The sequence below is a fragment of the Alosa alosa genome, chromosome 14, assembly GCF_017589495.1.
Source record: "Alosa alosa isolate M-15738 ecotype Scorff River chromosome 14, AALO_Geno_1.1, whole genome shotgun sequence".
NCBI classification, from domain to species: domain Eukaryota; kingdom Metazoa; phylum Chordata; class Actinopteri; order Clupeiformes; family Clupeidae; genus Alosa; species Alosa alosa.
In genome coordinates, this window is record NC_063202.1 from 16,961,574 (window position 1) to 16,975,289 (window position 13,716).

At 49.1% G+C, this 13,716-nt stretch overlaps 1 protein-coding gene across 1 annotated transcript in view; it reads left to right on the forward strand.

The window, feature by feature from the left end:
• The window catches only part of adamtsl3 (ADAMTS-like 3), a 106,324-nt gene that overhangs the window by 88,457 nt on the left and 4,151 nt on the right, over positions 1-13,716 (forward strand). The window contains exons 21-26 of the mRNA XM_048262925.1: positions 1,244-2,306; positions 6,943-7,070; positions 7,674-7,802; positions 11,496-11,678; positions 12,469-12,594; positions 13,121-13,333. Of these exons, the coding sequence (XP_048118882.1) occupies positions 1,244-2,306; positions 6,943-7,070; positions 7,674-7,802; positions 11,496-11,678; positions 12,469-12,594; positions 13,121-13,333 (1,842 nt within the window). The remainder of the gene's footprint in view (positions 1-1,243; positions 2,307-6,942; positions 7,071-7,673; positions 7,803-11,495; positions 11,679-12,468; positions 12,595-13,120; positions 13,334-13,716) is intronic.

Below are 13,716 nucleotides of genomic sequence, written 5' to 3' on the forward strand. Positions count from 1 at the left end.
GTGTTTTTTTTTTGTTATGCTGCCTCAGTGGAAGGTGGATCAGTGCATCTATGCCGCATCCATGCCGCGGGTTGTAGTGCCACTGGGCGAGTACTGCTGCCATGGAATGCCCCCCCCCCCCCCCCACACACACACACACACAGAGTCGGCATGGCCTCTCACACTACAGTATCTGACTGTGTGAGCCATGATTAAATTCTCAGTGGCGTGATTCTGTGATTCTGTGAAAAGTTGTCTTTGTTGTCGGTTTGTTGTTGGCTTTGTTTGTGTTTCTGTTGCTTTATTCATATGATACGGTACAGGAGTTAAATAAAGATAAAAAAGTTCCCCTGTGTGGGGTTGGCTGCGATATTAAGGTTCAGAGCAAGAAGCCTGTGATTTATCACAAGCAAAATCTAAATAAAACTTGGCAGTGCTGAAAAGAAACCTCACTGTGAGACCACTTCCAGACATAAAGAGCCTGTACATTTTTATTTGGTTTGAAGCGTTTTCTTTATGTTTTCATATGTGTGTCACTCATTATCATATATCATTTTCTGCCTTAACTGGGCTTGAAATCAAGTCTGCTTTCATAAGCTAAGCATGCTAACTACACAGACAGACATGAAACAGTTGAGCTGGAGCTTTAGAAAATGCCCTTGGCCCCATGTGATACACTGTGTTGTATGATTAAAAAATGAGGGGGGGGTGGACTTATCTGATCTTAATTAATGTTGGAATGTTGAATCATCAGGTAGCCTCGGCCTGAACCCTGCAGTGAGCTGGATGCTTGCGGAGGGTGTGTCACTCTTGGAACAGCGAGCTCCGTTTGCATCAATGATCCTGTCAGCACTTTGCATCCACTCCAGCCCCAAATTTGGGTGTTAAGACTGGACATGTTGGATTCAGAGCGCTGTCTTGTACTTGGTTTTTTTATGAGTCCGCCGCTTGCCAGCACTGCAGTGGGTTGGAGAATTTACACAAGATCATTACAAGGGCATTAGCAGCAGCGCACAGTAAAACAAACCATAATCTTGTTATGTCCTAAAGTCGACAGACAAGTAATTGTTACATACTCGGCAGTGTCATTTTGTACTGATTGTATTGTCTGTTGTGTGATGGGCACATCTCACGTCCTAATTAGAAGTTGGACAGCTAAGCGGTTCTGGCGGGCTATAAAGAGTGAGTTGTGGTTCCTATGAAAGAACCACATTCCTGTGAAGGAACCACAATCTCGTCTGAATTTAATGTGTTGTCTTTGCAGAATATCGAGTGCCTGTGAAGACCTGTCCCACCATCCTGAGTGACCACCGCACCTACATCCAGACCCGGCCGGAGAAGCGGCTCCACTTCACCGTCGGAGGCCGTGCCTACCTGCTGCCCAAGACCTCGGTGGTCATCAAGTGCCCGGTGAGGCACACAAGCAAGTCCACCATCCACTGGCTGAAGGACGGGAAGGACCTGCCGGGCTCCAAACGCATCGGCATCACCAAGTCTGGCGCCCTCCGCATCTACAACCTGGAGGCCAGCGACATCGGCGTGTACCGCTGCGTGGCCTACACCGCCACGGCGCGCTTCATCCTCAAGCTCATCGGCAGCGACAACAAAATCCTGGAGCACCCGGAGGGGAAGGGCTTCCCGGGAGATGCCGACGACCCGATAGCCGCCCTGGGGGAGAACTGGTGGATGCCTCGCTGCTTGGACATGGACCACCTGATCCCAGGTTGGCAGCAGCAGAGCGAGTTCTACGTGCCTGAAGCTCAGTCCCAGGGCACGGGCCCCCTGCAGACCCTTGGCAACTCTGTGCTGAGTTCCAGAGGCACTCAAGGGCCCGTCGTCCAGCTGCCGGACAGGCGCTTGGAGGCCAGCGTAGGCTACGGGGCCTTCAGCCTGCTCCCGGCGCACTACGAGGAGCTGACGAAGAACATGAGTGACCCGGAGCAGAACACCAGCGAAACAGACAAGCTGAGCGCCCAGCCCAATCATAAGTCCAGTGAAGATCCGTCCAGCCCACGGACGACAAGCAAGAAGGAAGAGGGGCCGGGCGAGGCCGGTGGCCCTAGGGACAAACACCAAGACAAAACAGTTAATTCCTCTGAGCGCGCCGTGGACAAGGAGAGCAAGAGTCCCAAGAAAGCGACCATCACACGGCACGAGCAGCATGGACCGCTCATGAGTTTCCAGAGGGACATGAGGATATACATCGGCAGGGTGGCCTATCTGACCAATGCCACACGCAGCCTCTCCCTGCTCTGCCCTGTCCATGGCGTGCCTCCGCCCACTGTGTCCTGGACTAAGGACGGAGCTCCGTTACAGTATAGAGAGAGGTAGGACTCTGCATGTTTACTGCACTGCATGTTTACTGCTGGACTTCATGTGTCTTATGTAGGGATACTGAAGTATGAGAACAGATTTGTTGTGCCTCTCCTGTCTTTATTGTACTTCCAAAACCTCTGCAACATGTGTATAGACACAGAATGTGTTTTTGTTATCGGTCTGTTTTCAGGTTTATTTTCCATTACTTTTGCGATTTACTGGATTGTGATAAACTGTTTTGGTGACTGAGAAACACTAAAAAACGGACATTAGAATTCAGCTGCAGTATTGCCTGACGGGGCCAGACAGTCACTAAACACTGTCTCCACTCTTTCCGGCCAAGGCATGTGCCAGATCTAAGGCACTCTTGGCTGAGCAAACACGCTGCAGACCTCATTTTAGCACTGATCCATCAGCGGCAGTGGCATAGGAGCCTACGCCGCCACTAGGAGAGGGTCCTCTGCCAGCTCTATTCCCTGTTAGATCACCCATGCCTAAAACTACAGCTGCTGCCCACAAGAAGAGCAGCAATGTACAGCAGGATAATATACATTTATGTGCCGTGAAACTTTTGCTCAATCTGAAAACAGAGCCCCTGTTCATAGGGTGGAGGCCAATCAGAGTGCGTTTTTGTGCCCTGGATCTCCAAAGCCGTTCCTAGTTTGGAGGTGAATGCAAATGCTTTCGCGTGTTTACATTGTTTTTGCCTGGCGCTGGCGCCTGCACATTGATTGCCCCAGCTCGTGCTTTCGCTGGGCGCTGCCGGTCAGCTTGTCTACAGCTTACCGTCTGGCAGCCGCCTGCTTGTGCCGTCCCTTTGGAAACAGCAGCTCTGTTTACCCCAGTCCCTGTTGCCGGGCCCCAGTGTGCCAGCAGCGGGATTAAAGCGATAAAAGCTCCCAAGGCTGGTGCGGGGACTCAACCCCCGGGGGCCTCGGTTCCATTTGGCTCTCGGGCCAAGCACAACACTGGCCCTTGGAGGTATCACCCTCCGATTTTTAAGGGCTGTTTTGCTGACCTTTTCCACCGGCCTTTCGCCCGTTCACCCGGTCTGTCATCTGCCTCAGCTAATTAACGCAACCCTGTGCAGTCTGAGGAGAGGAGAGGCAAACTCACATGACAGTAGCCGCGGCCGATGCAGCTTAGTGGTTCGAGTGCTCGAGACCCATCAGCAGTCAGTCTCGCGGGGATCTCTTCAGACAGTGAGCAGCGAAGCCATTAGTGTCTGGTTGGTGATGTCGGCTCATGTTTAGTCTTCCCTTTGTCTGAACAGGAGCTTCTGTGCATCTCAGAAGCACGGCGCGGACCACACAGCTCGCTGAAGAAGAATCACTGGGCTTCTGTAAGAAGATGACGATTAATATTCTCCTCCGTCCCTATGAAAGTCTAGACCTCTTTTTTTTACCTCATTACTGTGTCAGCACAGCGACGCATATGGAACTGATAATCCTATCGCTTAAGGTCCTGCCAGTCAGTCAGGTCTGATTGATGGGCCTAAACGGACAGGGTCTTTTTTTGCCACGCTAAACCATCTCGTGACGAGCCTTATTCCCCACGCCGCTCGCGGCCTCAATGCTAATGCGGTGTGGCAGCTTGAGCGGCGAGCCAGCCGGGCTCCGCCGACTGGACCCTTGAGGGGTTCCTGCCTGTAATCAGGGTCATCTTGGACCTGTGGAAAATACCGGTAACATCTGAGAGGGAGCTCAACTCAGATCCCGGCGCGACGCTGCCCTCCCCCCCCCCCGCCTCCCTCCTCCTACCCCTGTAGCATCTCCTCAGCAGCCATGTGTTCGCCACATGAAGGAGCTCCACGTGCTGAAGGGCCCCTCTACGGGAGGGAGGAAGGGGCCTGGGCCCGCCCTGCATACCAATTAGACTAAAATTATAGGCGAAATCATTGGCCTCACCGATTAGCATGGTTAACTGTTCAACTATGTTAACAGCACAGTGTGCGGCACCATAAAATAATGCTCAGCAAACGCTCACTTTGCAACCACAGGGGTTTATCTGTGTTGCTCTTGCACATTGGATACGTTCAGCTTTCAAATGTTCAGGTTGAATGTGTTATCACTTCAGGTTGGACCTGAATTGATTTATTTAATTGATTGGTGTGTTTCGTGTAGTACAGTGATGGTGTTCAAACTCTATGAAACGGAGCAGCCTTGCCCGCATGTAGGCGCCTTCTGATTTCCCCAGATGAGGTGAACGGCAGTGCAGTGGACGGGCCTGGGGCTGGGGGTGCAGGGGGGGATACGTCTGTACAGAAGCCCAGTCTTGTGACCTCTCGCCGGGGTCTCTTTCTTCGGGCCCGGCCCCTCTCCACTCCTCTCCTCTCCTCGCAGCTGAGGAACCCCGCAGAGCGTGTGGATGCAGAGCTGTCTCCGCCTCTGCTTTTACAATGTCAGCATTTACTTTTGGCCAGAGCCGAAATGCGAAAAAGGCTCCGTCTGATTGACATTCACAGACTCTTGAGCTGCGTGAAGCTTCGCCTCCGCGCTCGGTTCGCTCTGGGATCCTGCCATGGGGATGGGGAGGATTCTGAGAGGGAGCAGTATCGGGTGATCAAAGAGAAGCACCCCACCCCATAAAGCAGGCGTGTTTGGGATCATGTTATCTTAAGCTCATTCATTCAATCATTTTGATTACTTTCTCACTTCATACACTTATCTGTTATGAGTTATGGAGTGTTATACTTTTTAGTAACATTCCATGTTAAGTTAATATAAGATAATCATTTGTTGATCACACAACAGGTAAACTGAATTCGTTCAAATAGTAGGCTTTATATGCGTATCCAGGAACTGTTTGCGTTCTGTTGGTATAGCAGCACATTTTCGAGTGCTCGGCGCTGAGGTGTGTTTTGAAAGAGCAGCCATTGATGAGGTGCGCATTGGAGGTGTCCAGCGCACATTCCCACATGCTCTTTTCCGAGAGGGTTGTGTGGGAGCAGGACAGGGGCCCTTACGGCGCCCCTGAGGGCCATAAAGCAGCGTATGCGTTTACCAGGCCACCTCTCTCTCTCTCTCTTTCTCTCTCTCTCTCTCTCTCTTTCTTTCCCTCGGTCCAGCAGCAGATCCTCCACTCCTCCGCGCCGGCCCGCACTCTCTCACTCTCCAGCACAATATATCACCACTGCCCGTTCCCATCGCTCCTCTCTCGAACAATAGTCTCTTTTCTCCGCATCTAGATGTCTAAACATGAACTCTCATCGTGCTAGCTCACTGCGTTAACAACGGGCTTAGCTCGTTAAATTCAAGTCACATTTGAAGAGTGCGTGTGGAGTTGCTCGTTTCTTCATATGCATTTAAGTCTTTCAACATCCTTCTTGGTCTTTGCTCTCCCTTGTTCTCTGGTAATATCTAATCCAGATCCCTGTTGGCTGTGCGCTCCTATTAGTGAGTGATGCACATTGAGTGTCTCAGCACATGCCGTTCCCATGCGTGGCAGATGAAGTGTGTCGGTGCTGCCCACTGACTGACGGCCACTGACATGGGGGACTGAGAGACCGATGAGCTGAGGAGAGGGAGACGAACAGAAATCTGCTACGTTGTCCTCCGGTTAGCAAGCGACCACCGATTAGCCGTTAAAGACGCTGAGCCGAGGACACTTGCCTGCCACATGCCTGCTGAGGCGATCAGGCCCTCGCCTGGTCTGGCTCGGCTCGCCCGCCCCACTGCCATCCCAGGGATGAGCTGACGAGGTGGGGGAGGGAGGGGTGGTGAGGGAGGCTCCCTGATGCCGCAGACAGGCTGTCTGTTTTAATAGAGCCCTGGGGCTCCAATGCGGCTCCCTGGTGTCCACAGCCCCAGCCAGCCTGTTGGAGAGGTCTGCCGGGCTCCGTCAGGTTCCTTCTCAGGCCGTCTGGAGGCTCGCTTACAGCGCCGCAGCTCAGGTTTACTCCCGGGGAAGCCCCAGACACGCACAATAAATACTCTCTAATCACCTACATAAACACCTACCGCCCCCCACCCCAACTTCTGACAGGCCCGGCTCGATGAGTGCCTGATTGCGCTGTGGAGTTACACAAGAGAAGACCAAAAATAGACATGTTTTTTTGGAGAGGATACCACCTGATTGATGTCCAGGAAATCCAATATTTTAACAGCTCGTCTGTCCGGTCGGATCCTGGAATGCCAGGTGTGATTAGAATGGATCGCTACCCTTTCAAGGGCGTTATCGGAGGGAAGATGAAACCGGTCCTGTGTGTGTGTGTGTGTGTGTGTGTGTGTGGTGTGTGTATCTGTGTGTTGTGTGTGTGTATCTGTGTGGTGTGTGTGTCTGTGTGGTGTTTGTATCTGTGTGGTGTGTGTGTGTGTGTGTGTGCTTGTGTCTGTGTTTGTGTGTGTGTGTGTGTTTGTGTGTGTGTTTGTGTGAGTGTGTGTGTCAATGTGTGTCTCTGTGTGTACATGTGTGTGTGTGTGTGTGTGTATGTTTCTGATTTCACCACAATAACCAAAGCGCTCCGGCCCTCGTCGTTGTCATAACCCCGCACTGACCTGGCGTAAGTGAATTTGTCCGGTAATTGTTTACAGTAATGTGGCGTACCTGCGTGCTTAAGGAATCACAAGCCGTAACTCTACACTTGCTGGGGCACAGAGCCCTTTCAGGTCACTGAGGAGACTGTCTCTGGCTTCTTCTCTCCCCCAGGGTGCTGTGGCAGGACCTGGAGGGGCTGCACATCTACAAGCCCAGCCTGGAGGACGCCGGCCTCTACAGGTGCACCGCCACCAACGACTTGGGCTCCGACTCGGAGAGCTCCCAGCTCCACCTCGCTGGTAAGCTCCTCGACCGCCGTCCTCCATCCATCAGCCAGGCCACTCTCTGCATGGCCTAGGATTACATAACCAAGTCGTGATGCATGCATATTGCATATCAGACAGAGGACATGCAGTGTTTGCACACAGATGTCCACCCACTGATGTTGTTAAGGGCTGCCTTCCAACTTGATATACCCACTCACATACACCATTACGTCAGCATGTTTCCTATTGACCATCATTACCCTTAAGTATTTAACAGTCATAGCATAACAGGCCTATAATTATTTGATTACAGCCATAGATGACCAGTATTGCATCTACTCAGTGGGCCTACAGATTTTAATCAAGTGGCCCTTCAGATGAATACACAGCTGTGCTCCTTTGGATGTGGTTTCAATATATAATGTTATCAAATAATGTGGAAGTAAAAAAATAGAAGTCCATTTCCTGACACCACTACCTACATCAGGAAGGTTTCCTTTTTTATGGCCCAGCTAACACTCATTGTTGAAGCCTTTGTGCAGATAGTTTGTGTACAGTGAGTCAGCACTCTTCCAACAGCTCATCTCTGTTAAAAACCTAACCTAACCTAATGTGACCTTGATCTGTTGGTGACAGAGTACCCCAAGATCGCTCTGTCCTGGAGAAATGTGTCTGACCTGAGCAGTTCTGCCCTGAGCGCCGTGGTGGGAGGCTGGATCAGGGTGCGTCTGGGAGTCAACCTTATGCTGGACTGCCCAGTCACAGGTCAGTAACATCAAAGACAGTCACCATTCCTCAGAAGAACAGAATATGACTTTGGATGTAGTTCACAATTTTGTATGGAAAAGGATTTTCCCCTAGCTTGGGTTTTCCCATGCTGCCTTACGCGCGCAATTTTATTCACGCTGCTAGGCAGCCTGGATTGTATGGACTTCGTTTTCACCTCAACGAAGGAACCAATCACAGAACGGAGGGAGGGCAGCAAGACGATGACGACACACCGAAGCCGTTATGAGCTATGCACAGACGCATTTGATAGACATTCGTAGCGCCCAATAAACGGCTCTGGGCATTCGTAAACCACGTTTCAAATACGAGAAAATTAATGTTTAGTTCCCAGACCCCATCTCAATGAGATGAGGTCTGATGTTAGCCAGGCTAATTTTCCCCTAGAAATGGTTTAAATTCATGCATATCATGGATGGATGGTAGCTTAGTGCACATAAGGATTGCCGCAGCAGCAAAAGGCTGGAGAGTATTAAAGTCTTATTCTTCTCAAGGACAGCAATCATGCTCCAGGAATACTTTCTGAATACCACAAATAAATTAAATTCTTGTCACGTCTGAAATATCCCACAATCCCAAGTAACACATGGTGAATATTTACATATCATGGGTTTAATGGATCCTATCTACACCCCAGTAAGGAAATGGTGAAGGTTCCAGGTAATTGGAGAGAAATTGTCTGTAATGTCAATATACCTTTCAGGTTGTTATTGGTCTTGCTGCGGATTTATGAGTCCTGCATCATTTATAAAACGAATCTTCGGGAGTTAAGAAAAGGTGACGTTTTTCTTTCTCTCTTCTCATCTATGCGTGTCAGGGTTGTAAATGGACTCCCACTCTCTCACGGAGGTCGTGTAAACTCAAAGTCAACAAGCAAAAGGGATTTTCTTTTGGGGGGTGGAGAGGGATGGAGAGGGAAAGAGAAAGAGAGGGAGAGAGAAAGAAAGGAGAGAGAGAGAGAGAGAGAGAGAGAAAGAGGGGCTAGTGAGGACAGGACCCCAGCTCCTTCAGGCTCAGTGATTGCATTCATCCTGTGGATGCTGGCAGAGCCGCCAGGGAAAAACACCTGCTGCCAACAATGCCCTCAGTGCTGCCGACTTGGCCACCGCTACCACCGCCTGCCCGCCCGCTCGCCTGCCCGTCGACACCGAGTGCCCCTTTTCATCACGATTTGAGTGTGGAGTGAGGACACTCGGAAAAGGCAAAACAAACAAGATATAAATAATGGCTCCTTTCCTGGGCTCTTTTGGGAGGACGAGCGGAGTCGTCGGGCCTGTGCGAGGGATCTCTGTAAGCAGATACGGCCACTCACTCATTACCCCTTCGCCCGGGCCAGCTGCAGCCCACAGCCCCTCGAACTCATAGGAAGTCTGTCCGAGACCCAGCTGCTGACCCTCCAGCTTGATTATGCCGACCCGAAATGTCAAATGTCCCCGGCCTCTGCTTTCAGCGTAAGGACAGCGGTGGAAATAAATACACGCAAGTGATGCGGAGCCAGTAGGATGCCAGAGTAGGATGTAAAGATTTGCATAAGAGGTTTTGTGTGTGAATGTATACAGTGCTAAACAACACATGGGCTCTTTAAGGAGCTGTGCCGTGGCCTAGCAGCGAGATCTCATCATCATCTTGATTGCAGAAGGGAAATTTAATACGCGTTGGGGAGGTCAGCAAAGAGAGCCTGAGAAAACAGCACTGACAAAGACGGCACACACTGATGGGTGTGTGTGTGTGTGTGTGTGTGTGTGTGTGTGTGTGTGTGTGTGTGTGTGTGTGTGAAAGAGAGAGAGAGAGTGTGTATGTGTTGAAACAAGAGAACAGGCCGATCTTATTAAAATGTAAATATTTGAGGGAAATGAGGTGGCAATCATTAAATCATTAAAACATTTGTTCTAGGCAAAACAGCTTCAGACAAAAAACAATAATGTACCACACAAATTGAGTTTCAGAGAGCACTCTGCTACTCTGATTCCTCTCCTTGCATAATATTGCAAGTGTATATTTTAATGGGCTGTCAACATTTTGTGTGTGTGTGTGTGTGTGTGTGTGTGTGTGTGTGTGTGTGTGTGCGTGTGTGTGTGTGTGTGTGTACGCGTGCGTGTGCGTGTGTGTGTGTGTGTGTGTGTGTGTGTTAGTGTGTAATGTGCATCTTTATTGGCTAATTCCTTTGAATATCTTTACAACAGCTCACCCTTGTGGTAGACAGTATCAGGGTTTCCTCTCCATTCCAACAATGACAGACGACCTGACAACAATATGCACTTCTGACACAGACTGGCAAAAACATGACATTTGTTACTGTGGCTGCATGTTAATTCCCATGTTCACTGTACTTTTGCCTTTTACACGTAAGTAGAGTGAGTCAGTGTGTGGTAAAATAACAAGGTGGCTGATAACTCACTCCTCTGCTGCAGTAAAGTTTCATCAGGGCGTTGAGGCTAATGTCATCTATTATAACTTCCTGAAATAATCCGTTTTTACTGAAATAGCTGCCTGAAGTTGTTGTGAACAGTATTAAAATGGCCACAGAGAGTAGAGAAGTCAGGACGTGTAAGAGATGAGCTCCTCTAATGGCCAGAGGATGAGATGAGCCAAAATCTACATGACAAATGTCATGCAGATGAGTTCGGCTGCACCGCTAGAGGAGAAAGTGGTTCTTCACACCTTGGATGCTAATGAGAAAAAAGGCTGTGGGGGAATATGATGATTTTGAGGTGGTCCCAAACGAGAACATAATTTTAAAAATATATTTGGAATGATATTTTAGGAAGGTAGCTACTTGACACTGAGGCAAAACATTTTACACAGTTGTCGGCTGCTGTAAGTGTGTATCAGGTCCCCCAAATGTGTAGTGTTTTTTCTTACCTCTGTCTATGGAAATATTATCATCAGTTTTATGAAATAGCTGACATATTTTTGAATTATGAGTACTCTCTGTCAGGTATCTTTGTAAGGTGTTTGGTATGGGTCAGTCAGTTGCTGGGTTTCTATCCAACTTATTTGCACATTTTATGAAAATTTGGCTAAAAGAAATGTAAGTCTGTATGCATTTCCATCTGTTGTTAATGTGAATTAAAAATGGACACTTCAAGGAAATGTCAAGCATTTCCACTTAGGCTTTCCTGTTCAACTGGTCAACATGGAATTGGAATGGAAACAGCTACTTACGGCACGTGTTGTCTGATTGCTATAATGCCGCCCTGTCGTCATGGCTGGGCTCTCCTTGTTCTACTTCAACTGTACCTGAGTCTGTCTTTAATAATGAGTCGTATTGGTGAGGAAAAAAGCCTCCAGGCAGCACTCTGTACCACTTAAGCACTCTGTCCCACTATAACTCACTCTAATGTCTGTCTTTTTTCCACCATTTAGAGGGTGCCCCAAATTTGGCAATAGTTTTGTCCTGTGCAATCATTTTTGCCTCCTTTTTTTGAGGGAAAAGGGGCTTAATAAAACTCAACATATGCTTCTCATTGATGGAGATGCAAGACTATTAGGGAAATTGAGTGGACATTTGCGATTAGCATTCGTTATACTGATTTGTACAAGTAGGCCTGCTTTGTGTTATACTGTGTTTGCTCCATTGATCTGTGCTATGAATAGACACTTTTCATTAGGTGGGAGTAATATGTCTGTGATTGATATTCGGGTGTCTCGGTGCTGGTTCTCTCCTAACAGGTGTCCCACAGCCAACAGTCAGCTGGCACAAGAAGGAGGGCGCGCTGAACGGCAACGCTCGACTCTTCGTCAACGGCTCGCTGCTGCTCCAGAACGTCACCCTCCAGAACTACGGAACGTACTCGTGCGTGGCTGCCAACCCAATCGGAAAATCCTCAGCCTCCAGCCACCTCCACGTGTCTGGTGAGTTCCAAGGTGTGCTCTTGCCGTCGTATGTCATGCTCCGGTTCGGCCCGTGACGGGTAGCACAGGAGCCACCGCGTGGATCCACTCAATAGCACCGGTGATTTAGCGCGCGCTCACTTTCGCGCCGCTGCTCTTTTTCCACCCGTGTCAGCCCGCTGACTGTCCCGACACATGAGTGGCGTATTGATATTGGCACCAAGAGGCACATCATGTTAAGAAATACTTCGCTTGGAGGCCAAGTTGGAACACTGGCAACGCCAGTCCTTACTGGGGTGGTAAACTCTGTCTAGCGTTATACAGTTTCTTTTTTATTCTTTTTTTTTTTAAAGTTGCACCCCATAGAGGATATACATTCATGGTGGAGGACTGGAGCCATTTTTTGAAAATATGATACAGACATATGTAACATGTAATGTAATGGAGCCATAAGGCAAAAGTCTCAGTGGTGGGTGGGTGGTCTCTTCATAGCCTTTTAGAGACACCCACACAACATGACAGCAGGTTACTATCAAGTGAGTGGTTTTATTTTTGGAAGTACATTTTCCAGGGTGGTGTTTTGTAAAATACTTATTTTACTGTAGTAGGCTCAAAGTCATAAAATGTAATAACTGTCATCAAATTCATTGTGACATTCTGGGTTAAGCATGTTTGTCTAAATTAATTTGTTGTTGTTATGCTGAGTTTTGATTGATTGATTGATTGATTTATTTATTTATTTATTTATTTATTTATTTATGATTGCCATTGTCACTGTTTTGAGTAAATTATTTTGGGTTATTTGTTACAGGAGCCACACAGGCCTTGTCTGAGCACCAGGGGTCCGTGCCGAAGGAGGGAGCCCGGAAAAGAGTCCTCATGGCCTCCCGTATCGGCACCAGGGCCATGGTCCAATCTGGAGACATCCTGCGCATAGGTATCATCCAGTTCAGCATTTATATCTCTGTCTGAACACTGTTGTATCTGTCCTGTTCCTTTGATCATAGTAGCTGTATATTGAATAACCAAGACAGGCTTTTGTATCAACCTCAGTTACCATACTTAAGTTTGGCCTTCATCAAGAAAAGTACTTCCGACTGTTTCTGGAATATGATGTGGATTTGCGACTGATTAATGGCTTATGGACATGCACTGAACTGGAACTGTAGATGAATCCGTTAACTCACTCACGTCCTTCATTAACTCTTCAAGTCAGCTGTGAGATGAACGCAGTGACTCACTGTAAGCACACATGTGCCTGTAATGAGCCTTCATGTTGTGGTGGCTGATTGGGCGAGCGTGTCTAATGGGTCTGGATGCAGATGAAAGCAGGCTCCGCTATGTGTGTGTGTGTGTGTGTGGGGGGGCAGTCCCACACACAGGAGCAGGCTCATCAGGAGAAATTAGGAATGACTGGCGGCCTCATTTCTCTCCCGCCCCCACTCCTCTCTGCTTCTCCTCAGGGTGTCCGGTCGTTCCAAACCACAGAAAAGCCATTAAGTGGTACTTCCAGAACCAGACGCTGGAGGAGACCCAGGGCCTGCGCCACCGGTTGTTGGTGGGGGGACGGGTTCTGGAGGTGAACACGCTGCACGGGAGGTTCGACGGACGCTACAGATGCCAGACGCAGACGGACAGCCAGCTTCTCTCCGCCTGGGTCCACATCAGTGTGGAAGGTCTGTGTCTGTGTGTGCACTCCCGACACACCACACCCCCAAAAACAACTGTTCCTGATCAGTCATCACATTATCCCATAGTTGGCCCGACATCTGAGAATGACCCATAATCAGTCTGCGCCCAAGCTGTTCTCGCACTGGTTTTGTCACACTGTCCCACTCGCGGATCACCTGTCTGGACATGCTAGGCCAATTCACAGGATGGCCTTTGTGCTGTCACTTCGCATTCCACACTGGGCGACTCTGTGGACACAGCTGGGACCCATCATTAAACCTTAATGAACCCGGTCAATTGTAGCACTTTAAGTCATCAAAAATGACCTGTCATGGGCAGTATTTGGCATTTCACACAGAGAGAAGGAAAAAGACATTAAGGAAGGGGG